Below are 27,802 nucleotides of genomic sequence, written 5' to 3'. Positions count from 1 at the left end.
TTCTCTATGTCTCTAGCATATGTGCAGGTTTGGAGATTATTTGAGGCCTGGTGCGAGGAACATGGTGTCCCCTCTTGGGCGGTCAAAATCCCACTATTTCTGGAATTTTGCAGGACGGCTTGAATATAGGTTTGACCCTTAACTCCTTGAAGGTCCAGGTAGTGGCTCTCTCCTGTTTCAGGGGCGAGGTGAACGGAACCCGCCTATCGGCTCATCCGGATGTGGCCTTTTTTCTGAAAGGGGTGAAGCACCTCTGGCCACCCCTATGGTGACCAGTTCCCTTGAGGAATCTTAATATAGTATTGGAAGTTTTGGCAGAGCCCTCCTTTTGACCGCTGCACAGTCTTTCCTTGCATTTAATAACCTTGAAAGTTGTGTTCCTGGTGCCTATATGCTTGGCACGTTGCATCTCTGAACTGCAGGCATTGTCGTGTCAGGAACTGTTCCTCCGGATGACTCTAGGAGCGTTACAGCTTCATGCTATTCCATCCTTCTTGTGCAAGGTAGTCTCGGAGTTTCATTTGAATCAGTCCGTTTCGTTGCCATCCCTAGACAAGCCCAAGAATGCAGAAGAATACTGCCGCCTCAGTCATTTGAATGTCTGTAGACATTCTGTGTGGTATCTGGAAGTTTCCGAACCGGTCTGAAAGATAGACAGCCCTGTTTGTCCTTCACGGTGGAAGGAAGCAGGGCGAACCAGCTTCGCAGGCTGCGATAGCTTGCTGGATTAAGGAGGTGGTCACAGGAGCCTATGTGGAGGCAGGAAAGCCATTACCTTCTCAGGTTAAAGCTCATTCCACTAGGGCTCAGGCAGTCTCATGGGCGGAAGCTAGGCTGCTGTCTCCCGTCGATATCTGCCGAGTGGCTACTTGGTCTTCCTTGCACACCTTCTTCAGGTTCTATCATCTGGACATACAGGCCTGAGAGAATGCAGTCTTTGCAAGGGCGGTGTTAACCGGACCATGGGCAGCCTCCCACCCCGACCGGGAGTACATCCCATTGGTCCTGAGTCCATCTGGCTACATGCTAGGAAATGGAGAAATTACTTACCTGATAATTTCGTTTTTCTTAGTGTAGACAGATGGACTCAGCATCCTGTCCACAGCTGCCCAAGAACAGTCACAAGGATTCCCCCTTGGCGTGAATATCGATTCCAAGAGATTACGGGTAAGCCATCATTCATCCCTAGATCAGGGCATCAATATTCTTACTCGGGTTCAGTGTTTGGTTAAGTAAAGTTACAGTTACCCGTTTTTTATGATATTTTTAATCAAGTTTTTTCATTAGTATGTCCACAGTGGCTTTTGAAGAGAATACTGCAGGGCTGTACGTAGGGTGACATCAGCTTTGAAATCTGACTCCATCTGCTGCAGGGGAGATAACCCATTAGTCCTGAGTCCATCCGTCTAAGGAAAATGATATTATCAGGTAAATAATTTCTCCAACATCTATCTCTGAGCCCCCCAATCCACTAATATACGCTATTGACTCCCAGATGTAGTAACATACATTATTGACCCCTTAAACACAATAATATATACCACTGATCCTCCAAACCCAACAACGCACCCTACTCAGTCCCAGAGTGTTCCCCAAAATCCTAAAGCACACCACTGTGTCCTACAACCCACTTACCTTGCCTCTGCCTTCCTCTCTTCATTCTCTGTTTGCCTTTAAAAAAACAAAAAAAACCCTCCTTCTATGCCAGCTGTTTATAGTCTAGCCAGAAGTGTCTTATCTAATGAGTTCCCTTAGATGTGATTTGTGGTCAGTCCTAGACCAGAACTTTCCAAACTGTGTATCGTGACACGTTAGTGTGTTGCCTGAAGTGTGCAGGTGTGTCGCGCACCGCGCCGTCAACTCCGATGTGAGTTTGGGCTTTTTCTTTTCTAGCGATTCACTTTTTTTTTTCAGTTCGTGGGTTGCTGATTATTGGGCGATTTTTGCTGTCAATCATGGGTTTTTTTGGGCTTGGTGGGTGGGACTTGAGCCCAGCTGTCCCTTTCATTGGCTGCTACTGCCAATGACGCCTGGCCATGAGGAGTACTGACTGCAAGCAAGTGTCTGGTGATCATGGAAGGTGTTATGCAGCACGGCAGGCTTGAACCCTGAAGGGAGTGAAGCACTTAACTGGCAACAATCAAAAAGAAGAGGTACATGACTGTGGGGGCCAGATATGGGCTGGGGGGAGAGAGATGGGTGTGTGGGGGACAGACATATGCGGGGGGGGGGGGAGAGAAATGAGTGTGGGGGACAGACATGTGCTTGGGCTTGTTTTTTAGGAAAATAGCACTTGGAATATTATATATTTTTAATATAAATGAAAGGTTTCCATGAGATAGGTTGTGTTGTGAAACATTTTATTTATGTATATATTTAAGGAAACATACATAAATTGTCGAAATATATTTCGTTCATTTAACCTTTAATCTCTGGTTTTCTAGTAGACTGAATTACCTTGTGAAATTATGTTTGTCTAAAAAGTGTGTTACCAACATGAAAAGTTTGGAAAGCTCTAGTCTAGACAAAACACAATTGCTACTTGGGGAATGCATCAGTTGGTTCAACTTAGAGTAATTGTGCTTATTTTAGCCCAGTAGGGTTCAGTATACAAAGCTACAGTACTCTTTTTAATTAGTTTAATCAATTGATATATTCCTCAAGTGACAATATAATTATCCAAATAACCTGTGTGGGTGAACACTAATGTGATATAAAAAAACGATTCACTATTTAATCACATGAGACTCAAATTATGATTGCCCTTCATCTTAACAAAGGCGCTGTTTCCACTCATTAACAGAGTGCTAATGATTTTTGGACTGCATCTGTGGATTTTAATCATTGGTCATTGCTGAATATTTCTTTTTGTAAATTTTTCTTATTTGCAATAAAAATCACTTATCTTGTAATGGACATCTGCATGTCCTCAAAGTTCATGATATTCAAAGATATGATGAATCTATTATTTATATTCCTCAAGTAGGAATGGTTAGTGTGTTTTGGGTGGGCAATGTGAGATGGGTTGGGGAGCACAGATTGACAAACTGAAGAGTAGTAAATCACCTGGACTGGATGGTATACAGCCCAGAGTTCTGAAGGAACTAAAAAATGAAATTTCAGACCTATTAGTAAAAATTTGTAACCTATCACTAAAATCATCCATTGTACCTGAAGACTGGAGGATAGCTAATGTAACCCCAATATTTAAAAAGGGCTCCGGAGCGATCTGGGGAAACTACAGACCGGTTAGCCTGACTTCAGTGCCAGGAAAAATAGTGGAAAGTGTTCTAAATATCAAAATCACAGAACATATAGAAAGACATGGTTTAATGGAACAAAGTCAGCATGGCTTTACTCAAGGCAAGTCTTGCCTCACAAATCTGCTTCACTTTTTTGAAGGAGTTAATAAACATGTGGATAAAGGTGAACCGGTAGATGTAGTGTACTTGGATTTTCAGAAGGCATTTGACAAAGTTCCTCATGAGAGGCTTCTGGGAAAAGTAAAACGTCATGGGATAGGTGGTGATGTCCTTCGTGGATTACAAACTGGCTAAAAGACAGGAACAGAGAATAGGATTAAATGGACAATTTTCTCAGTGGAAGGGAGTGGGCAGTGGAGTGCCTCAGGGATCTGTATTGGGACTTTTCAATAGATTTATAAATGATCTGGAAAGAAATACGACGAGTGAGGTAATCAAATTTGCAGATAACACAAAATTGTTCAGAGTAGTTAAATCACAAGCAGATTGTGATAAATTGCAGGAAGACCTTGTGAGACTGGAAAATTGGGCATCGAAATGGCAGATAAAATTTAATGTGGATAAGTGCAAGGTGATGCATATAGGGAAAAATAACCCATGCTATAGTTACACAATGTTAGGTTCCATAGTAGGTGCTACCACCCAAGAAAGAGATCTAGGCGTCATAGTGGATAACACATTGAAATCGTCGGTTCAGTTGCTGCAGCAGTCAAGGAAGCAAACAGAATGTTAGGAATTATTAGAAAGGGAATGGTGAATAAAACGGAAAATGTCCTAATGCCTCTGTATCGCTCCATGGTGAGACCGCACCTTGAATACTGTGTAAAATTCTGGTCGCCGCATCTCAAAAAAGATATAATTGCGATGGAGAAGGTACAGAGAAGGGCGACCAAAATGATAAGGGGAATGGAACAGCTCCCCTATGAGGAAAGGCTATAGAGGTTAGGACTTTTCAGCTTGGAGAAGAGACGGCTGAGGGGGGAATATGATAGAGGTGTTTAAAATCATGAGAGGTCTAGAACCAGGTAGATGTGAATCGGTTATTTACTTTTTCGGATAATAGAAAGACTTGGGGGCACTCCATGAAGTTAGCATGTGGCACATTTAAGACTAATCTGAGAAAGTTCTTCTTCACTCAACGCACAATTAAACTCTGGAATTTGTTGCCAGAGGATGTGGTTAGTGCAGTTAGTATAGCTGTGTTTAAAAAAGGATTGGATAAGTTCTTGGAGGAGAAGTCCATTACCTGCTATTAATTAAGTTGACTTAGAAAATAGCCACTGCTATTACTAGCAACGGTAGCATGGGATAGACTTAGTTTTTGGGTACTTGCCAGGTTCTTATGGCCTGGATTGGCCACGGTTGGAAACAGGTTGCTGGTTTTGATGGACCCTTGGTCTGACCCAGTATGGCATTTTCTTATGTTAGTGGATTTAGGGAATCTATAGGATAAATTATTGGGTATGAGTGGTCAAGTACATTACTGTGTTGGGGGGGTCAATAATACATGGTACCAAGTTTAGTGGATCAATGGGGTAAGTTACTGTGTTTTGGGGGTTCAGTATGGTGGTTAATGAGGTGGGGCATTAGGCTGGGGTGGGGAGTTAGAAAGGTATGTTATTGGGTGGGGCATTAATGGAATATGTTAGTGGGTTGTCAGAAGTGGAGTTCAGTGGGTGGGGGACTGTGAGGCTCTCTGGTAAAGGACTCTGGTGCAAGGGTCTGTGATTTGGACACCCTAGACCAGAGCATTTCTAATTTTTTTGCAATTCAATTATTAGCGGCATGAGTTAAGTTTAAATTTACTTTCATTTTAACTTTTATAGATAGAGATGAAATTTTAATTTTGTTTGTAAACTGGGCTTCTGAGCATGTGCAGAGTCAATGCAGGCTGCACTATTTTAGCGTATTCTGTGTTAACACAATTCCCACCTTCGTGCATTTAGTGAATCTATTATTTTTATGTGGTAAGAATGCTGCTTACTGCGCTTTAGTAAATAGATCCCACAGTGACTTGATCAAGAAGAAATGTTGAAACCTTTGGATGCCTTCTCTGTTTAAAAAAAAAAAAAAAAAAAAAATTCTATTTCAGTTGCTTGTTGGGAGCTGTTTGTTTCCATGCAGTAACATTGATACAGAAATGGATTAAAGATCAACTAAAGTAGCATAAACTAGTATTTACCCTCTAACCCCCTTTAAATTCATCTATTTAAGAAGAGGCAAATTATTTTTGAAAGGTCATTTTCAAATCCAGCACTCTTTCAAGTTAAATAAGAAATACTTTTTTTTTTTTTTTTTTTTTTTAACAGCAATTTATTTTTCTTTTTTGGCCAGGTTCTTATGATTTTGTGCCCTCAGTGGGATCAGGTGGCAGTGCATTAACCTCCTGTATTGTACAGCTTCTCAATCCCAGCCAAAAAGAAATCTGTTTAAACAGAGAAGACGACAGAAAACAATCACCTGGGTACAGTAACATATGGGCTGATTCAGTAAAGTCCACGGGACGCCTGCTCTCCCGGCTCACGCACAGGCCACTCTCCTGTGTGCGCGATTCAGTATTTAAATTAGGTCCGGCAATAGAAACAGGCAAAAGGAGGCGCTAGGGACACTAGCGCGTCCCTAGTGCCTTCTTTTGGCCCGGAGCGGCGGGTTTGACAGCCGACGCTCAATTTTGCCGGCATCGGTTCTCGAGCCCGCTGACAGCTACGGGCTCGGAAACCGCCATGATATTAAGTCGGAGGGTGCACAGAAAAGCAGTTTTTACTGCTTTTCTGTGCACTTTCCCGGTGCCCGAAGAAATTAGCGCCTACCTTTGGGTAGGCGTTAATTTCTGAAAGTAAAATGTGCGGCTTGGCATTGGAGCGCACTGTACTGTATCTGCCCAATAGTAAATAATAACAGGAAAAGATACAAATGGTCTATCCAGCTTGTCCAGGGAGATTTTATAGGGTTGTAACTGCCGCTCCATGCAGGTTACCCCCATGCTTTCTGTCCATGTTTGTAACTGTCGCTCCCTTGTATGTACCAGGATCAGTCCAGACCGTGGGTTATGTCCCCCTTCCAGCAGATGGAGTCAGAGCAAAAACTGAGAGGGCGGTCCCTCATGACTGGTGCGCCCTCTGTAAACCTTCAGTATTTCTCTGACTCCAGCAGATTCGGGTTGCACCTTCGGTTTTTCCATTTTCTTTCTGTGAGAATAGTCTTTGTTGATTTATTTCTCCTGTTTTTTTGTTAACACTTTTTACTTGGATAGATCTTATTTAAAAAAAAAAAAAAAAGAAAGGCAAAGGCTTTTCATTGTAGCTTTGCTCTACTTTCTATGGGCTGTCCTGCTGCAGGCTTGCAAGCAGAGCTTTCATTCAGTGACAGACCTGTCATCTTTTTTATTTATTGCTGTATTGTTTTGGGGGTCAGTTTGTTAACTTTCCTTTTACAGGGCTGTCATTTGCTGCCTTTAGGGGTGAAGTTGGTGGTCCAACCTCTCCCCCTCGATATCGACCCGCTGCCTGGAGATGTTGTTTCCTCAGGGTAGCCCCTAAGCTTCAGAGATGCGACATCCCTCTGGCTTGAAAAAAAAACAAAAAACAAAACGGAACGAGTCGTTAAAGTTAGTCAAGCAGTGCAGGACTAATTTTGTTCCTGCTATTGAAGGTTTTTGGAGGTCTGGATTCCAAGCCCTTCTTTACTTGCCTCCATGCCGCGGCTGACGCAATGCAGCGCCTGGGGGGAGCCCGGATTGCGGCTCTCCCAGGAAGGCCTGTGTGCTCGGTGCCTCCCTGGCAGGGAGGGCACCTCGAGCCCTAGAGAGCGGTCTGTTTTGCGCGCAAATGTGCGCCAGGCTCTGAGGAGGTTGGCCCCGTTCCCGTCCAATGCGGGAATGGCGGCCATCTTGGATCCACTACTTGCTGCTCCAGCGCTGCCTCCGGGGGATTCAGACTTGGACGGACCTCATTTTCCTCCGGTTCTCTTTCCGGCGCACCTCTCTGACGCAGAGCCGCCCTCAGAGGACCCTCCGGCCCTCCCCCTCCAGCCATCCCTCCCCCGGAGCCTTTTTCCACAGAATTTATTCTGCTGATGCATGGGGCTTATTTGGCAAGGCTCAGCCAACACCAGGATGTGGTTTTGGCTCCCCCTCCTCCTAAAGTGGTCAATATGGGGGGCCTCTGAGATCGGTACCGTCACAACCTGGTACAGCACCAGTATTCTGGCCCTGCCGTTCCAGTGGCCCCTTCAGGATCCTCTAGGGTTCAGCTGGTTGCCCATCCAACCGGTCCTGACCCTCCACCCCTGACTGACCCTGCAGTGGACCCTGATCTAGATGACCCGACGCCCTCGGTGCAAGTCGAAGGGGATGTTCCTCGGGTTCTGCGCCTTTTCCAGAGCGATGAGATGGTTCCGCTTATCACACATGTCCTGGCCGGATTAGATATTGAGGCCCCCCAGGAGGCTCCTGCCACCAGCACTGCACTAAAGAGGGGGGAATCCCGTCCTACCAGGGCTCAAGCCACCTTCGAAGACTTTCCTTTTCATCCTATGCTCCTTCAATTGCTGTCCAGGGGGTGGGAGACACCGGAGGCCTTTCTGCAGGTTGGCAGAGTGATGGGCAGATTGTATCCACTCCCTGAGGAGTCCATGGAACTACTTAAGGTACTGAAGGTGGATGCGACATTATCCACAGTCACAGCTAGGGCACCTATTCCTGTGACTGGAGGAGCAGCCCTCAGGGATTTGCAGGACCGCAAACTTGAGGTGTATTTGAAGAGAGTGTTTGAGGCATCCGCCTTGGGAGTACGGGCTGCTGTTTGTAGCTCCCTGATGCAGCGTGAATGACTCCGGTGGGTCCAACAACTACTAGGGACTTAGGACCTGCCTCCAGGGGAGGCACAACAGGCAGAAAGGCTAGAAGCCGTCATAGCGTATGGTGCGGACACGCTGTATGATCTTCTCCAGGTCCTGGCCAGCTCTATGGTTTCCGTAGTCTCAGCTCGGCGCCTCCTCTGGCTCGGGACCTGGTCCGCGGATTCCTCCTCCTAGTCTCAACTCTGCTTCCTTCCCTTCAAGGGTAAGTTGTTGTTTGGAGAGAAGATGGAGCAACTTATTAAGTCGCTCTGGGAGCATAAGGTACTTAAGTTACTGGAAGATCGTCCTCGGAGATCCAGAATGGACAGCTCCATGCGGAATTGTTTCAGAGGACAACGGTGCTTCCTCCAGGTGCGGCCAGTGTCCCACAGGCCTCCCTTGTCTAGATCACAGTCCTGGTCTCATTCCTTTCGGGGATGAGGATCAGCCCAAGACATCCTCGCCCAAGGGACTGCCACTAAATCTTCACAATGAAACATTGCTGGCCCACTCTTCGATTCCCTGGATAGGAGGACGCCTGTCGCTCTTCTACGAGGAGTGGGTCACAATCACCTCAGACCAGGGCGTCCTGGATATTCTACAGCGCGGTTATGCTTTAGAATTTGCTCGACCTCTCAGAGACAGGTTTGTCTTTTCTCAGTGCGGACTAAGGAAACAGGGTGCAGTTCGTCGAACGCTAGATCGCCTCCTGGATCTGGGAGCCATTCTTCCGGTGCCACTACTGGAACAAGGACTCTGCCATTATTCAGTCTACATCGTAGCCCCCAAGCAAGAAGGCTCCTTCCGGCTGATCCTGGATCTCAAGATGGTGAACAGGACGCTCAAGATACCACACTTCAGGATGGAAACTCTGCGCTCAGGGATTGCTGTGGTGCACTGGGGAGAGTTCCTGGCATCCTTGGACTTGAAGGAGGCTTATCTTCATATCCCTATCCTGAAGGAGCATCAGCGCCTCCTTCGCTTCAAGATTTTGGGGCAGCACTTACAGTTCCAGGCCCTGCCATTCGGCCTGGCAACTGCTCCTCGCACCTTTACCATGGTGATGGTAGTGGTGAAGGCGGCCCTGAGGAAGGAATGGATCCTGGTCCCTCGACTTTCTGGGAGCTCATTTCGACATCAAAGTAGACACAGGCTCTCTTCATCTGGAGCGGGCCCAATCCCTCCTTGCTCAGGTTCAGCGTTTTGGGACCTCCGACTTCCCACAGCCTGGGACTTTCTCCAGTTGCTAGGTTCCATGGCCTCCATGACAGATGTTATGCCTTGGGCCTTTGCCCACATGCGTCCCTTACAAAGAGCATTACTCTCCCGTTGGAAGCCAGTATCTCAGGAATTTCAGGCTCCTCTGCCGATACTACCCCTACCCAAGGACAGCCTGACCTGGTGGCTCGACTTGGATCATTTGTTTCGAGGAGTAGAGCTCGAGGTTCCACAATGGGTACTCGTTACAACAGACACCAGCCTTACCGGCTGGGGCCAGTGTGCGGCCAGCACTCGACACAGGGTCAGTGGACACCAGAACTGGCAACTTGGCCAATCTACCATCTAGAGACAAGAGCAGTCCACCTTGCGCTGCAGCGTTTTCTGCCCCTAGCACAAGGCCGAGCAGTCCGGATCCTCTCCAACAATGCCACGACTGTGGCGTACATCAATTGTAAGAGGGGAACAAGAAGTCCCCATGTGACTCGGGAGATGAACCAGCTGATGCCGTGGGCGGAACTCCACCTGTCTCATCTGGCGGCATCTCACATTGCAGGGGTGGACAATGTTCAGGTGGCTTTTAAAAGTTGCCAGCGCTTAGATCCCGGAGAATGGGAACTGTCCTAGGAGGCAGTGGCACTACTCGTCACGCGATGGGGGACTCCCCATCTGGATCTGATGGCCACACAAAGGAATGCAAAGGCTCCGTGCTGTTTCAGCCGCAGAAGGGAGCACGGAGCAGAAGGTGTCGATGCTCTAGCCCTCCCGTGGCCGAGGAACATCCTACGTTCCGTGTTCCCGACTTGGTCCCTGGTGGGAAGAGTGCTCCGAAGAATAGAGGGTCACCAGGGGCCAGTGATTTTCGTGGCTCCGGAGTGGCCTAGTCAGCTGTGGTTCGCAGACTTAGTCAACCTAGCGGTGGATGGCCCGCTGCGCCTGGGGCATCTGTTGAATCTCCTACGGCAGGGACCAGTATTTTTCGACCAGGTAGATCGCTTCTGTCTAGCGACCTGGCTTTTGGAACAGCGCTAGCTGAGGAGACGAGGGTATCCAGCGGCGGTTATCTCCACTCTTCTCAAGGCTAGGAAGCCTTCCACCTCCAGGTCCTATGTTCGAGCTTGGAAAGTTTTTGAGGCTTGCTGCCAGTCCTCACATCTCTCTCCACAGCATGCGACCATAGCCCAGATCTTGACATTCTTACAGCAAGGGCTGGAGAGGGGATTAGCCTACAATTTTCTCCGAGTTCAGGTGGCAGACTTAGGTGCTCTAGTTCATCATCGGGATGGCCCTCCTCTTGCGACACACCCAGACATGGTCCAGTTCTTGAAGGGAGTAAAGCATGTGAAACACCGATTCACAATTTATGCCCCTTGGGGAGTTTTGATTTTGATCCTTCGTATTCTTGGCGGGCCGCCCTTTGAACCGCTGTAGAGCACTACCCTCAAGGACCTGACTCTTAAGACAGTTTTCTTGGTTGTCATCTGTTCTGCTCACAGAATCTCGGAGCTGCAGGCCTTGTCATGTAGAGAGCCTTATCTCTGTTCTATGGATCCCAGAGTATCCTCTGGTATCGTACCATCTTTCCTTCCAAAGGTGGTCTCATCTTTTCATCTGAATCAGTTGGTGGAACTGCCATCATTCCAGGATGAGGATTTCTAAGGAGCTCAGGCGCCTAGATGTCAAGCGAGTCCTCCTTCGATATCTGGAAGTTACTAACGACTTCCGCTTATCAGATCATCTTTTTGTCTTCTGGAGTGGTCCCAAGAAGGGGAACTAGGCTTCAAAGACCACCATTGCCCGATGAATGAAGGAAGCAATCTCTACTACGTACATTGGCGCGGGGCGTTAGCCCCCAGACGGTATTAAAGCCCATTCTCTCCGAGCTCAAGCAGCTTCCTGGGCAGAAAGCCGAGTGGTCTCTCCGCAGGAATTTTGCCAAGCGGCCACTTGGAAGTCTTTGCACACTTTTGCGCATCACTATCGCTTGAATTTGCAATCAACAACCTCTGGTTCTTTTGGGGCTCGGGTCATTCGAGCTGGGATATCAGTGGCCCACCCTATTTAAGGGAAGCTTTGGTACATCCCACGGTCTGGACTAATCCTGGTACGTACAGGGAAAAGAAAATTCTTTCCTTACCTGCTAATTTTCGTTCCTGTAGTACAATGGATCAGTCCAGACACCCACCCTAAGGATTTTGGGGTTTTTTTCTTTGGGTTAATCCTTCAGCTCGACTGTGTAATCATTTCAGGACCTCTTTGGGACAGTCTGAGAGTTCACATTGCAAGTTTGCCTATTCAGATTTACAGTTTGATGTTCAATTTAGTTGATATTCATTTTTGTATTGATCCATCCAAGGGGTTTTTCTTTGTTGATTTAGATATTCTTAATACTGAAGGTTTATAGAGGGCACACCAGTCATGAGGGACTGCCCTCTCAGTTTTTGCTCTGACTCCATCTGCTGGAAGGGGGACATAACCCACAGTCTGGACTGATCCATGGTACTAGAGGAACGAAAATTAGCAGGTTACCTCAGTGCTTTAATACCTTGTGCCTGCCTGCTGTGCTGTTGAACTGTTCTCTCTCTCTCTCTCTCTCTCTCTCTCTGCTTATGGTTCAGATCTTGTTCTAGACCTTGGCCATGAAAAGGCCAAGAAGAGATCTTGTGTAAAAAAGAAAAAGAAAGAAAGGAGACTTGGGACCCATACAGTGGATCTGTTGATACTATCCAGCTAGCACTGCTCCTTTTAAGTTGACCTGGCTTGGTATTGGTATAACAGTATAGATTAGACGCCAAAAGATAGTCCAAGTATGAGCTTTATTTGAATGGAGACATAAATTTTGTATATATGCCCGACTCAGGCCGAGTTTCGCCCCATATGGGGATGCCTCAGGGGCTGTATGTAGATAGTCTCAATATATATGAGTAAACATTCTTACAATTAGTGCACAAAATATCTGGTAGTCTGGTGGTTTTAGTGGGTGAGGCGTTTCAGTATCGTCTCCACTCGAATTTAAGCAAGGACAGTGATTTGAGCGGAGACGATACTGAAACACCTCACCCAGTAAAACCACCAGACTACCGGATATTTTGTGCACTCATTTTAAGAGTGTTTACTCATATATATTGAGACCATCTACATACAGCCCCTGAGGCAGCCCCATGTGGGGCGAAACTCGGCCTGAGTCGGGCACATATACAAAATTTATGTCTCCATTCAAATAAAGCTCATACTTGGACTATCTTTTGGCATCTAATCTATACTGTTGCCCCAACGGCTTTCTTAGATAGCCTATCCTCCTGCTTTGTTGGTATTGGTATAATTCTCACGTTCTTCAAAGAGTCAATGTGCCCGCCCCTCCTGTTTTTAAGACTCTCCTTCCCTGATGGCACGCTTCAGCTGAATTTGTTCTAGTAATGCTTGAGGTGCCAGGTGACACCGGTCTGAGATTGATGAAGGGCAGCATGGCAGTGACCTGTTTATTTTAATGGCAGATGTGGATGTCACAAGCGTGTATCGTTTCCTCACTCAGGATGGCTTTGGCTGAGATACGTGGGTGATGAATAATTTTAAATAAATAACTAAAAATGTTTTAAACTAAAGTTTGAGGGACTGAAATATAAAATGCGGCCAAAAGATATAGAAAGAACCCCAGTTGTTTTGGGCACCATTTCCCTGATCAGAAAGAACATCCAAGCACGCCGCCATATGTTACCTTATGAGCTCCAGAAGGAAGCTCTCTTTGGCACAATGCAAGTATTAAGAAGAGGAATAGCAGGAAACTTTGAGAGACTGGGATCATATACAGCATACCCTGGCTTAAGAGTGAGGTTCGTGCCTGTCATGATATGAATTTGCTACCCCCAAGGATCCCCCTCCTCAAATGATAGCCTTGGTCTGATGTGTATGAAGCAGGGAGTTTTAAATCCCCTCGGCAGTAGGCCATTACCTATAGTGTACTATTGCTCAGAGCGAGTAACGCAGCTTTAGACTGAATGAAGCCTTAATGTGCTCATTACATCATGGTAGCTAGGGAAGGACAATGTAACACAGTCAACTGTCTGACCTTTGTTTGTGAAGGAACGTGTGCAAACCATCTTCCTGTGAAACGTTTCAGGGTCTTGTCCGTGCTGATGATTAGCATTTCGGCTGTCACTTCGCAGAGGCTGCGGGATCGGTTGACAAAGAAAGCAGAGTCTCTCATTGATGCCCAGGACTCCATGAGCTTTAACAATACAAGGCGGATAGTGCAGTTTCTTCGCAACATCAGGCATAGCTATCGTCCCTTGCTAGAGAAATGCAACCGGATTTTCCTTCAGAATTGCAGCCAAACTGATGCTGAGAACTTGAGCATCATTCTGGGCCTGTACCAGGCTCTGCAGTTCAATAACTCTGAATTCCGCCTGCTTGCCAGGCAGCGGTTGACCGAGCTGATTGACAGCTGCGATGATTCTCTCAGCTTCACCAAATTATTTGCTGCTTTAGGGCCCTTGGCAGGGCCAGAGGTAAGAGAGAGGTAAGTTCAAGGGTTTATTTTCTCTTATGAGCAAATGGGCTGAAATTAAAATTTTAGTATATGGAAGTTTACATATTCTATTTATTCAATTGTAGAGGATATTTTCTTGCTTCTGAGAGACAGAAGCAATGCTCATAATTCAAAAGGAAAAATGCTTTTTGTCACACAGCCCTCCTTTTTACTAAGCGTCTCTTACTCCTGGGGGAATTCTGAGCAAAAAAATTTAAAATTCTGTGCACAAAAACTTAAAATTCTGCAAACTTTATATTGGTCAAAATAACACAATTTACATGATAGTCTTTAAGTAATTACATTTTAAATTAATACAGAAAAAAGTGATTACTTAAAGATGCAGAATTTTAAATGTTTTGAGCAGAATTTCCCTAGAAATTCACTGTAAGAGTGTCCCTTCCACTCACTCTCCCTACTCCCCTGGCCACTTTGCCCTCTCAGGCTCCAATTCCTCCACCTGCCAATATCTCTCCCGTCCACCTCTAGGCTCAACCCCTTCCACTCTGTTGCCAGTCCCAGAGTTTGACCTTGTTCTCAGTACTGCTCCTCATACAGGCTCCTTCTGTCCCTCCCTCTCTCTAATAAACATACACACACCCTCATACAGGCTCCCTCACTCTCTTGTATACACACACACACACATCCCCTCATACAGGGCCCTCTCTCTTGCATACACGCCCACACAAGCTCCGTTTCTCTCTCACACATACATCCTCACACAGGCTACCTATGTCTCTCTCTAACGCACCCCTTCACACAGGCTCTGTCTCACACATACACAAATCCCTTCACACAGGCTAGCACCCTCACATACACACGATCCCTTTCTCATACACACAAGCTCCCAATCTCTCACACACATATGTACTCCTTCACAATCTCCTCATATAGGCTTCCTCTCTCTCTCATCCTCCCTTCTCTCACACCCCTCCCCTCTCCTCTCTCACACCCCCTCCCCTTTCTCACACCCCTCTCCCTCTCCTCTCTCGCACACACACACACACACACACTCTCTATTCGCGGCACACGGAGGCCTCCATTTTTGCCGCGAATGGCACACCTGGGCCTTCATCTTCGCTGCAAGCGGAGCGCGTCCCGCAGCACACGCAGGCCTTCGTCTTCACGCATTCCATTTGTGGCATGCCGGGGTCTCCTCTGCTATTTTCTGCGCAGAATTTGGCAATTCTGCTGCACAGGGAGGGAAGTCTGCGCAAATTCTGCACTTCGCAGTAGCGCAGAATTCCCCCAGGACTAGTGTCTCTCTAACCACATTTACTGTGTATTTTTATTTGTTTTTTCTTTTGTATGTGTTTTTTTGAGGCCTGGCAGCTTTCTCCTGTTGCTTTTGGGATTCCAACTCAATCTTATCCTACCTTACCTAGGCTGTGCTTCAATGAAGCTACATTTACTGCTGCCTGTGGTTTTTCCCCACCTTTTCATTTCCTCTTTCCTCTCCTGCCTAGGTCAGTCTTGTAACTGGGGCTGCAGCTCCCTCTAGAACTGCAAGTGTTGTTTTGAAGTGATGGTGGCTGTACACGCTGTCTCCACATCATTCCCTAGTCTGAGGAGCAGGTACTGGGCCCGGGAATCCAACCCCTGGTGCCCCATGCCTAGAACCGCCAGTCCTTTATTTACAGTTTTGCATTTGTATTAAAGTAGGAATATTAGGTAGATTGTTTAAAACGCTCTAGTAATCTGTAAACTAGTTCCTTGGCACTATTCCTTCAGCTTTCTACTCTTCCTCCCCCTTGCTCCCCCAGGCGGTTGTCTTTTTTTTATCCTAATTTTGCCCTTTATAGCGTCAGAACGATGCTCCCTTCTGTTGCCTGTAGTGTGTACACGCAGACATATTGGAGTGGTGCCTGAGGATCAGCGGAGCTTACGTAAGATTTGTTGTGACAGGATTGACTAATTAATTTGTTTTGAAAAATGTTAAAATATCGCTTTTTCCCTTGAAGAGGGGGCCAAGAAGCACTTTCCAGTGCCCCATTTTTTTTTTTAACCTGCTTTCCAAACAGAGGAAATGTCATGAGATTGCCATTACTGTGTGTGTTCGATAACTTTTATGTTGGCATTCTGTCCACGCTCAGTTGTCGGGGAAGGATGGGGGGTGAGGGTGCAAGATAATCCTAATGGATTATCCCTGGATCCACTTGTATGCACAGATGTGTTTTGGAAAGTTAGCTCCATTGCAGGCCGATTCAATATAAAGTGCGGGAGAGCCGGCGCTCCGTGTTGAGCGCCCACTGTCCCAATGCGCGCCCAGGCACCTCTCCTGGGCGCGTGATTCTCTAATTATTAGGGCCTGCGCTAATAAGGAGGCGCTAGGGGCAATAGCACGTCCCTAGCGCCTCCTTATTTGCGGAAGCGGCGACTGTCAGCGGGTCCGACAACAGATGCTTAATTTTACTGGCTTGGTTTCCAAAATTGCTGACAGCCACGGGTTCGGAAAGTGGATGCCGGCAAAATTGAGCGACCGTTTTCACACCCGCCGACTGGCGGGCAGATTTTATTTTATTTTTTTTTTAAGTTTTTTTTTATTTTTGGGACCTCAGACTTAATATCACTATGATATTAAGTCAGAGGGTGTACAGAAAAGCAGTTTTTTCTGCTTTTCTGTACACTTTCCCGGTGCTGTCAATGATTAACGCCTACCTTTGGGCAGCGTTCATTTCTGAGAGTAAAATGTGCGGCCAAGCACAGTATCCCGGGCGACTAACTAATAGGCTCATCAGCATGCATGTGCATGTGATGAGCGCTATTAGTTTTCGCGCGTATAAGGTGTAATAGACGTGCGTCGAAAACGCGCAACCAAACGGGTGCTAAACAGTGCGCTCGGCCGAGTGCACCGTACTGAGTCAGCCTGTTGGTTCTTTGTGGAACTTTTTGTTAAAATGTAAATCGCACGTTTTAAGACAATCAGTCTGTTAGCATGTCAGCGGTAGGAGTGAGGCATGGAGCAGAGCCAGCTCTGTAAGAGCTCCTGTGCGTAATCAGTGCCACAGCAGCAGGGATTTCACACTGTGAAGCTCCCACCAGCAGTCAGGAGCTAAGCGTCAGAAAAAAATGGAAACAAGATGTGGGGCGTGAGAGTGCATCTGGGGTCGCCTGCTTCCTTTTCTACTAAAGGGAAAAGAGAGAGAACACTGTCCTAAGAATGAAACAAAGTTAGGAATTAGAAAAGGGAATATTTTTGTTAATATTTTTAATCTATATTTTCACTTGTCACAGCAATATAATTAAGAGCAGCAGCTCTGTTTTGCAGATTAAGAAAACGAGAAACAAAACAAATCCCATTTGTTTCCTCCACTTGCCTCCCATCCCACACTAACAGTGCCCCTAATACAGAAAGAATCAGATCCATGATATATTTACAAAAACAGAGAATATCTTCAGAAGAATTGGAAATGTATGAAAGTGAAAGGCTGAAGTCCCTCTGATACTGGAATTACGATCTCTGAGTTGCTGAGCTGTAAGGAGAGACTATAGGTAGTGAGTAGACAGGGTATGCTGGGCATAACCAGTGGTAGATGATACACTCACAATTGTAGATATCTGTAATATCTTCTTATGCAACAGAGAGAGTCTTCAGTATTCAGGAACAGGAGCCGCAGGCGAGTACTGGTTCCTGTAGGTAGTCTGAAATAGAACTCACAATAACTGTTATGGGATGGCTTCTGGAATAGAAGAGAGGCTAGGAGAGGTTTAGGAACATAGGCCCTCATGGAGCGAGTACCGGTTCCTATCTGTTAAACTGTAATAGTAATCCATAAGATATAGGTATGCGATATCTTCTGAGGAAAAAGAGAGATTGAGAAAGGTATTAGGAACATAGACCCTCGTGGAGCGAGTACCGGTTCCTACCTGCAATCTACAATGGTAACTCACTGTCTCCATACCTGCGATAAGCGTCTTGACTGAAGGGAGTCTTAGAGATTAGGAACATGGACCCTCTTGGAGCGAGTACCGGTTCCTGTCAGTAATAGGACTCACTGTGTTCACGTCTGCGATCGCCTCCAGGCAATTGGAGTCTTCAGGAACGTAGGCCCTTGAGGAGCGAGTACCGGATCCCGTTCAGCAATCTGAAATCAAGAAGAGAGAGCGGAGCCCCCAAGGAGTGGGTACTCCTGGTAAGTTTGAAAAGGCCGAGCAGTGGAGAAAGGTTTCCCCTTGCTCACTCGGATCGTTGTTGCAAGTAGCATGGACTGCCGAAGCAAGTCCCATTGGAGTTCCTTGCTAACTCGTTTGAGGTTAGCAAACAAAGACCTTTTAAATGGAAAACGGATGACATCACTACGGGGGGACGCCCCCGAGATTCACGCCCTTGCTGGTACAAAGTCTGGAGCGCGCGCGCCTTTACGTCATCAGGAACATGATGGATCCGTAGCATCAAGCCAGCCTGGGGACTCCGGGACGAAGAGGCAGGGAGAAGCCGCGGCAGCATCTGTCCGTCGGAGCCGAAGGGAGTCGCCACAAAGGTAGAGAGGGTGGAGCGAGGGTGGCACGAACGCAACAACCGGACCCTCTCATCTAATTTAGGAAGATTCCTCCCCCTCCCCCAGAATCTGTGTAAGTTTGTGTTTTCCATAATTAAATTCCAAACTCCTGTTTCCCTAATCTTTTTGAGAGCTTGTGAGTTTTTCCCATTACCTTACAATTAAGCAGCAAGCTGCTCCGTCTCTCTCTTCGTTGTGTAAATCTCCAGAGTATCCGCCCAACACTTATATGAAATTCTAACTTCCAACTGAATGGCTTAAGAGATTTTTGCTCACACCATTGACGTCGTGTTCTTTTTTTTTTTTTTTTTTCCATAAAAGTGAACTTTCCCATCCTTGTCTAGAACTGCACTGCTGAGAGGTGGGGGAGGAAGTTAGCAAAGGGCAAGAAACCATAATAAGCAATCTAGAGAGAAGGGAAAGTGAGTTAAGACCTGGAAGAAATACTTGTAAATGATGCAGGCTCGTAATACTTTGATGTCTTTGTGGCGGTCTTTAATAGATATAAGGGGCCATGTTCAAAGTGTCCACATTAGGACAAAGTCTGCGGGCACTTTTTACCTGTGGGCTTTGCTCCGAGATTCAATGCAAAAGACCTTGCTTGTGCTAGGAGTCGCTGTGGGTGCAAGTTATAATACATGTGCACCCGCTTTGCATGTCGGCATTTTTTTTTTTGAGTGGAAAAGAACACGCATAAGATGTTAAATTGCAGCCTGTGCGTCTTGTTTTCCTTGCCTAAAAAACCACGCCTCTTAACATGGAACACCATGTTAAGAGGCGTGTAACATTGCCCACATTAAGGATGGGCAATGTTACACTGGTAAAAACGTCTTTTGGCTTTAAAAATTGCCCCCTTTAATGAATGTGAAGAGCACTGAGGAGGGTAGCAGCTGCCCCTCCTGCGAGTCCACGGTACGAGAGGGGTGTTTTAGCTAGTATCTGGAGTGCAGCCCTATAACCAAATTCCTAGCTCTCCTTGGCCTTTTCATGCTATAGTTGTATTTATTTTAATTTTGGATGTCCCTAAAGTTTTCAAGTGATATACTGTGGACTTTCTTTAGATATGTTTATATGCCTTTTCTGTCAAACTTCTTTTTTTTTTTTAATGTATACATTAAATTTGGAATTGTAAAGTACAATATTTTTTATCAGACCTGCTAAATGGTATGGAGCTCTGTTAACAAGAAATGTTGTCTTTTTTTTTTTGTGGACACGCCTGAAACAGATCTCATGCTATGAACTGAAGGTTTCTCTGACTTTGTTTCTAGGCTTGAAGCGGATGCACTGCTCATGGCAGACGAACTCAGCCCCCAGCAGGTGCTGGTGGTAGCAGGCACTCTGGAGGAAATGGAGTGTAGGAATCTACAGCTGATTGAAAAGTAAATGTTCCCACTTTTCTGCTCTGAATGTGTCTCTGGTCTCATGTATCTGTATGGTATGTGAAAGTACTTCTGATTTAGTTCCATTTAACGTTTGTTCTCAGAAATGTGGATGCCTTGCCTGGCTCGGATGTTGCCAGGCATGCTATAAACTGGAGTAGTATGTATAAGGAGAGCCTACATTTTCTTGACCAAAACTGATGAACCAAAAACAAAAAAAAGTTCCCAATTTTCTTTTTGATCCTATAGATAAAGCACAGTGGGTTGTTTATGTAGTTGAAGAAACTGAAAATAACAGACTTATTCAAGCCAGTAATGGGGTCTCTCATAACTCCATGGCACAAGGTTCAATGATTGTGGCTTTCTAGGTACCTCCATGTGACCCATGCATAGCCGAATACAGTTTCAGATTGAGACACAAGCTATGTAAGCTATAGTTTAATGCCTCAGTTTATGATGGGGGCCTCTAAATATAAAAATCGTACAAAATTTCAAGTTTCACATTTTTTCGGTAATGTTATAGAGCCTCCTTTAAACTTGACATAATTTAGGACCTCAGCCTGTTCCAGTCCAGCCCTGGCTGAATGGTAAGTTTGAATTGATCCTTGTTTTCATGTGGGGGAAACAGAAATGACAGATATCCTGTAAAATCTGCACAGACTACATCTCTTTAGGTAAACTCCAGTTTGCCCTGCAAATATTTATGCCTGAGAAAATCTTCAATTCCAACTAATTTCTTGGTTTTCTTTTATGGCAGTGAAGTACCTTCTGCAGTAGGGCCCATGGCGCTGCCAATTTAATGACCTGTTTCATCTCAGTGGTGAACAAGGAGGGTAAAAAATGAAAAGGAAGGTGAAATTCTTGTGCAGAAATGGGTCTTTAATTATTTTGCTGTGACACCACAGAAATGTACAAATAAGCACTAAAACATCTAAAATCTTATATTCTGTATCTTCCAAAAATAGTTCTGTACAGTGCAGATGATAAATCAACAATCATAAAATTACATTAAAATGCATGCAGCAAAGACTTGGATTGGCCACTGTTGGAGACAGGATGCTGGGCTTGATGGACCCTTGGTCTGACCCAGTATGGCATGTTCTTATGACATACAATCCAGCATGAAAAATAAACACAACTTAGAGTTCCCTGTACATACCAGGATCAGTCCAGACTGCTGGGTCATGCCTCTCTTCCAGCAGATGGAGTCAGAGAAAAGCTGAAAAGATACCTCCCATCTAACCTGGTGTGCCACCTGCGATCCCTCAGTATTTCTCTGACTCCAGCAGATTGAGAGAGCATAACCTGCGGTCCTGATCATCTCTAAATTGGGTGGATTCCTCTAACAGGTATGGTCTAAACTTAACGGAGAATCCTCTGACTAGATCAATTATTAAAAAAAAAAAAAAGAGCAAAGGACACAGGCAGGCAAGGCAGGGCATTGCCCTACAGCCTTTTCCCGGAGTAACTCTTGGTCCCCTGCCCGGTGAGCTATCAGGGGGCAGATTCACCGGTGGGCCGGTCACTCTCCCTCGTCTCCAGAGAAGCACCATATCTCGGAGACACAGCTGCCCCAGAGAAGTCTCTAATTCCTCTGATGGTCCAATTCAGGGAGGTTGTTCCCCTGAGTTAGTAGGTTTATTAAAGTTTACTTCATTGTTCCCAAGAAGGAGGGCTCATTTCGCCCGAAATTGTATTTGAAGCAGGTCAACAGGGTGTTGTGTATCCCTTGCTTTCGAATGGAGACGTTGAGATCCGTCATTGCGGCTGTCCACAAAGGCGAGTTTTTGGCTTCTTTGGATCTAACAGAGGCTTACCTCCACATAGGGATCCAGGAATGTCATCAGAGATTTCTACGGTTCATGATCAGGGGGAACCATTACCAGTTTTGTGCCCTACCCTTTGGGCTGGCAACGGCTCCGAGGGTTTTCACCAAGGGTGATGGTGGTAGCAGCGAGCCTTCGGAGAGAAGGCATATTGGTAAATCCCTACTTGGACGACTGGCTCATCCGGGCGAAGTCAGAGGTGCTCTGCGAGAAGGCAGTACAATCAGTTTTGAGTCATCTGAGTTCCCTCAGCTGGGTTGTCAACTATACCAAGAGCCAGCTGGTTCCATCCCAGGTATTGGAATTTCTGGGAGCACGTTTCGACACCAGTATGGGCAAGGTTTCTCTGCCACTGGCGAGGATGGAACGGCTGATGTCTCAGGTTCGTCGCCTGTTAGCTCTTTCCTTACCCGTGGTGTGGGACTATTTGCAGGTTCTTGGTTTTATGGCATCTACACTGGAGTTGGTCCCTTGGGCCTTTGCTCATATGCGACCTTTGCAGAGGGCACTACTTTCTCGTTCGGACCCCAAGTCAGCGGAGTTCCAACTGCCATTACCACTCCTCGAACCGGCCAGGTCCAGTCTGGATTGATGTTTGATCCTGGATCACTTGCTTCGAGGCATGGACCTGGAGCCCCCTCAATGGATAATCGTGACAACGGATGCCAGCCTGACAGGTTGGAGGGGGGGCGGTCTGTCAGTCGCGATCAGCACAGGGTTTTTGGACGCTGCCACAGACCAAGTGATCCATCAATCGCTTGGAAACCAGGGCGGTTCGTTTAGCGCTGCGCCAATTTCTTCCAGTGGTTCACCACCAGGCGGTACAGGTCCTATCAGACAATGCGACCACCGTGGCTTACATAAACTGACAAGGGGGCACAAAACGTCAGCTAGTAGCCTCCGAAGCGGACATGTTGATGCATTGGGCGGAACACCATCTGCCTCGCATAGCGGCATCCCACATAGCCGGGGTCGACAGCATACAGGCGGACTTCCTCAGCCGGCAGAAGCTAGATCCCGGAGAATGGGAGCTATCAAATGAGGCACTGCGGCTCATCACCAGCCGGTGGGGGACTCCCCGATTAGACATGATGGCAACTCGTTTGAACGTGAAAGCAACTTGTGTCTTCAGTCGCAGAAGGGAGCACGGCTCAGAAGGAGTGGGCGCTCTGGTTCTTCCTTGGCCTCCACATATCCTCCTTTATGTGTTTCCTCCATGGCCGCTGGTGGGGAAGGTTTTGCGCCGGATCGAATCCCACCCGGGACGGGTTGTTCTGGTGGCCCCGGAGTGGCCAAGAAGGCTGTGGTTCGCGATCTGATCAATCTGGCGGTAGACGGCCCCTTATGCCTCGGCCATCTACCACACCTACTTCGGCAGGGCCCAGTATTTTTCGACCAGACCGATCGCTTTTGTCTAGCGGCTTGGCTTATGAGAGGAGGCAATTGAGAAAGAAGGGTTACTCGGAGGCGGTTATTACTACCCTCCTACACGCTTGTAAAACCTCTACTTCTGTTACCTATGTTCGGGTATGGAAAGTGTTTAACTCGTGGTGCTGTGGGTTGAATGTGTCCCCACTTCAGGCCGCCATTAGCCACATTCTTGCTTTCTTGCAGGGCGGCCTAAAGAAAAATTTGTCGTACAGCTCGCTTCGAGTGCAGGTAGCAGCCCTGGTCTGTTTTTGAGGTAAGGTTGATGGTACTACCATCGCCCTTCACCCGGACGTGGCCAGGTTCTTAAAGGGTGTCAAGCACCTAAAGCCGCCGGCACGTTCGATCTGTCCATCTTGATGTTTGAATTTTGTTCTTAGGGGCCTGTGTAGTCCCCCTTTTGAACCTTTGAAGCGAGCGAAGCTAAAGGATTTAACACTTAAGGCAGTGTTTCTCGTGGCTATGTGCTCAGCTAGAAGGATCTCGGAGCTTCAAGCGTTGTCCTGTAGGGAGCCTTTCCTGCGCATCACTGACTCGGGAGTTTCCTTTCGGACCGTACCTTCATTCTTGCCTAAGGTGGTATCGGCTTTTCATGTCAACCAGACGGTTGAATTGCCAGCATTCTCAGATGAGGATAAGAATGCTCATCGGGCGCAGAATCTTAGGCAGTTGGATGTTCACAGGGTCCTCTTGCGGTACTTGGAAGTTACTACTCCTTTCCGATTGTCCGACCATCTTTTTGTTTTCTGGAGTGGTCCTAAGAAAGGGACTAAGGCTTTTAAGGCTACTATTGCCCGCTGGTTGAAGGACGCTATTGCTTCAACTTACATATGTCACGGGCGTCCAGTACCAGATGGGCTTAAGGCACATTCTCTTAGGTCGCAAGCGACATCCTGAGCGGAGAGCGAATGTGTCTCGCCCCAAGAGATTTGCCAGGCGGCTACTTGGAAATCTTTGCACATGTTTGCCAAGCATTACCGCTTGGACGCACGGGATCCGAAAATAGATTTGTTTGGCAGCAGTGTGCTTCAAGCGGGGATCTCTACTTCCCACCCCCTTTAGGGCAGCTTGGGGACATCCCAGCAGTCTGGACTAATCCTGGTACGTACAGGGAAAGGAAAATTAGTTCTTACCTGTTAATTTTCATTCCTGTAGTACCAAGGATCAGTCCAGATGCCCGCCCAGAGGAAGGTGAGTCCCGCTCGGCTGATTGTATTGTTGCTCTTTTGCAGATTTTTCAGAACTTCTTTTCAATTACGACATAATTCTTTTTGTCAACTGTTTATAGTTATTTCATAGGTTACTGTTTGACTTGATCTAGTCGTTGGTTGTTACCATATGTTACATTCATTCTGCTTTGATATTGATTATACTGAGGGATCGCAGGTGGCACACCAGGTTATATGGGAGGTACCTTTTCAGCTTTTCTCTGCTGGAAGGGAGGCATAACCCAGCAGCCTGGACTGATCCTTGGTACTACAGGAATGAAAATTAACAGGTAAGAACTAATTTTCCTTTGGTGAAAACAATCATTTGAATGCTTCTTTACAAAATATGGTTTGATCCTGCCTTCTGAAAGCCTTCAGATCAAGCTCTTCCCTTATTTGCCCTGGCAGCATATTCCACAGTTTTAGGGAATCATAAAAGGCTCTAATGTGTGTCTGTTCATTCCTGTAATCTTGAAGTTTAGGCACTTTTCAGTAACCTGGTTCCTGATGAGCAAAGAGTCCTGGCTGGCACACACCAATCAAGTTTATCTCTTAAAGAGCAAGAAGATTTGGCAGTCAAAAGCTTATGCAGAATCATTAATAATTAAATTTTAGCTATCCATTTGACTGGTTTACAGACGGGAAATAGAGAGTAGGATTAAATGGTCAGTTTTCGCAGTGGAGAGAGGTAAACAGTGGATCTATACCGGGTCTGGTGCTTTTTAATATTTTTATTAATGATATGTAATGGGGATCGAAGAGTGAGGCGATCAGATTTGCAAATGACCACAAAATTATTCCAAGTTAAATCATAAGCGGATTCTTATCCCAAAGTGGCCCATTTTCAACATGTGAACTTCTACAGAATGACTGCATTATTTCATTTTTATGGTGATTAAAAAAAAAAAAAGCTGTACCCTCTGTACTGCATAGTATTTAAAACCAGTGAAGGGAAACAGGGACCCCCTTTTCCTCACTGCGTCTTTCTTAGCAATTTCTGAGCCCTGAAGGCAGCCATGGTAGTGAGAGAATCGCACCTTACCTCAGGCGCGCTGGAGCTGATTGGTCCTTATTGGCTATGACGTCACAAAGGACATCACACCTATGACATGAACCAATTGAATCCTATTCCATGTGGTTCAGGGAATTTGCAAGAAAGCTGTTTTTGTAGACCTTTTTTACTCTTCTTATGAAACGTTTTTCTTGAATGCAATTAGTATTTTCTGTTTTCTCTTTGGATGCTATCATTTCATAAGAACATAAGAAATTGCCATGCTGGGTTAGACCAAGGGTCCATCAAGCCCAGCATCCTGTTACCAACAGAGGCCAAACCAGGCCACAAGAGCCTGGCAGTTACCCAGATACTAAGAAGATCCCATGCTACTGATGCCATTAATAGCAGTGGCTATTCCCTAAGTAAACTTGATTAATAGCCGTTAATGGACTTCTCCTCCAAGAACTTATCCAAACCTTTTTTGAACCCAGCTACACTAATTGCACTAACCACATCCCCTGGCAACAAATTCCAGAGCTTAATTGTGTGTTGCGTGAGAGAGAATTTTCTACGATTAGTCTTAAATGTGCTACTTGCTAACTTCATGAAATGCCCCCTAGTCTTTCTACTATCCGAAAGAGTAAATAACCGATTCACATCTACTCGTTCAAGACCTCTCATGATCTTAAAGATCATGAGAGGTCTATTATATCCTCCCTCTGCCATCTCTTCTCCAAGCTGAACAGCCCTAACCTCTTCAGCCTTTCCTCATAGGGGAGCTGTTCCATCCCCTTTATCATTTTGGTCGCCCTTCTCTGTACCTTCTCCATCGCAACTATATCTTTTTTGAGATGTGGCGACCAGAATTGTACACAGTATTCAAGGTGTGGTCTCACCATGGAGCGGTACAGAGGCATTATGACATTTTCTGTTTTGTTAACCATTCTCTTCCTAATAATTCCTAACATTCTGTTTGAATGACTGTATAACCAATGTGCATTTGGGGATGGATTTTTTTTTTCTTTCAAAATTCCTTTGTGTTTTTGATGGTAGCAGCAGTTTACTTTTTTAAATTTAGATTGCAAAGTAATCAAAGTTGAATTGGCAGTAATAGCATATGTGTGCTGAGCTGACTGAGGCTTCTGTTGAGTAGAATTTAATAGATTAAATCCTACCTTGGCATCTCCATGCAGTGATCATGTAACAGGCTAATAAAGAGAATCCTAGCTGCTTCACTTGTCTGCTGTGCTGAGGGTTTCCAGATGGGCACATGTAGTAATTTTTTTTTTTTTAACTTATGCTGGACACATGGTAACAGATGCACAACGAGGTTGAGTTAACACAGATTCATTTAGTTCAAAGGACACAGCTAGCAGTCCTGACTATTCTGCTTCATTAACATAGAAGTTACTAGATCTGGGCAGATCTCCTTCAGACAGAGTCAAAACATTCTAACTCTGATGTGCATTATGAATTTGTCGGTTTTTGGCACCTGGGATGGCCTTTGGCCTTTTTTTAACAAATTTTATATAAATAATAAAAATCATTTACGTTTTGGACCAATTATTTGAGGTGCTTTTCTGTGGTGGCACATAACTAGTCTCCGATAAAGCAAAAAAGCAAATTCAGTAGTGAAGTATAGCTAATGTGTATGTATGGGGGCAGTGTGCAGCACTACCACTGAGCAAGTCCTGAGTTTCCTTTTCTTTGGAAAAATGTTACCTTCTCCTATTTTATTGACCTAGACTGAGCTTTTTCCATCTCCCCCAGCTCTGTCATCTAGTTTAGAATCTTGTCAATGTGTGATCTGAAATGATTTTGGTTACCCTCTTATGTAAATGTAGGCCATCGCTATTATAAATCCTTAGTCGCCAAGAAATTATTCATAGTGATTTTGACTCAGGCTCCACTTACATGTAAATGCTGTTAGACCTTACCACAGCATTTGATACCCTAAACTATGAGATGTTACTGGCCCGTTTATCTGAGATTGGCCTCTGAGGCACAGTTCACTCTTGATTCAGATTGTATCTTCACAACAGATTCCAACAAGTTCAAATTGCATCTGCATCTTCAACATGGTCTCAGATTACCACGTACCCCAAGGATCTGCCTCTACGCTGATGTTACAGTTTCCTTTTCCTCTTAAATCCACCTGGTTTGCTATTGCCTAATTTGTATCATTATGTCTTTCTTCCATAAGAACATAGTTAACAACAGACTCACTCTTCATCTCCTAAAAACAAATTATTTTTCTTGACCTTTCTTCACTTTACCAAATACTGACTATCCTCATATTTGACACTCCCACACTATCAATCTCGCAAACTGTCATCTGGGTGTCATTTTAGACTCCAGGTTGACCATGAAACACATTCAATCTGTTATTCAGACCTCCTATGCTAAACTCAGATTACACAGTCATATTAAACCCCTCTTAGAGCCTGCTGATTTTCGAACAGTGGTACAAGCACTCATCCTTACAGGTTTAGATTACTGTAATTCCCTCTACATAGGCCTCCCTCCATGTACCTTACAATTACAATTGATTCAGAACTCTGCTGCACACCTTTCCGAAACAAGATTAAATGATCATATTACGCCAGCACTTCAGTAATTACAT

The 27,802-nt window shown here is 45.7% G+C and overlaps 1 protein-coding gene across 4 annotated transcripts in view; it reads left to right on the top strand.

Moving 5' to 3' along the window:
* LOC115093645 (FAST kinase domain-containing protein 1, mitochondrial-like) overlaps positions 1-27,802 on the top strand; it is a 143,119-nt gene that overhangs the window by 52,821 nt on the left and 62,496 nt on the right. For 3 of the 4 annotated variants that reach the window (XM_029605687.1, XM_029605685.1, XM_029605686.1), the window contains exons 5-6: positions 13,438-13,836; positions 19,613-19,723. In XM_029605687.1, the coding sequence (XP_029461547.1) occupies positions 13,438-13,836; positions 19,613-19,723 (510 nt within the window). The remainder of the gene's footprint in view (positions 1-13,437; positions 13,837-19,612; positions 19,724-27,802) is intronic. The other variant, XM_029605689.1, reaches the window with a different exon arrangement.

The sequence above is a fragment of the Rhinatrema bivittatum genome, chromosome 6, assembly GCF_901001135.1.
Source record: "Rhinatrema bivittatum chromosome 6, aRhiBiv1.1, whole genome shotgun sequence".
In the NCBI taxonomy this organism is placed as follows: domain Eukaryota; kingdom Metazoa; phylum Chordata; class Amphibia; order Gymnophiona; family Rhinatrematidae; genus Rhinatrema; species Rhinatrema bivittatum.
The sequence above is the reverse complement of the archived record's forward strand: the minus strand, read 5'-3'. Positions and strand labels throughout refer to the sequence as shown.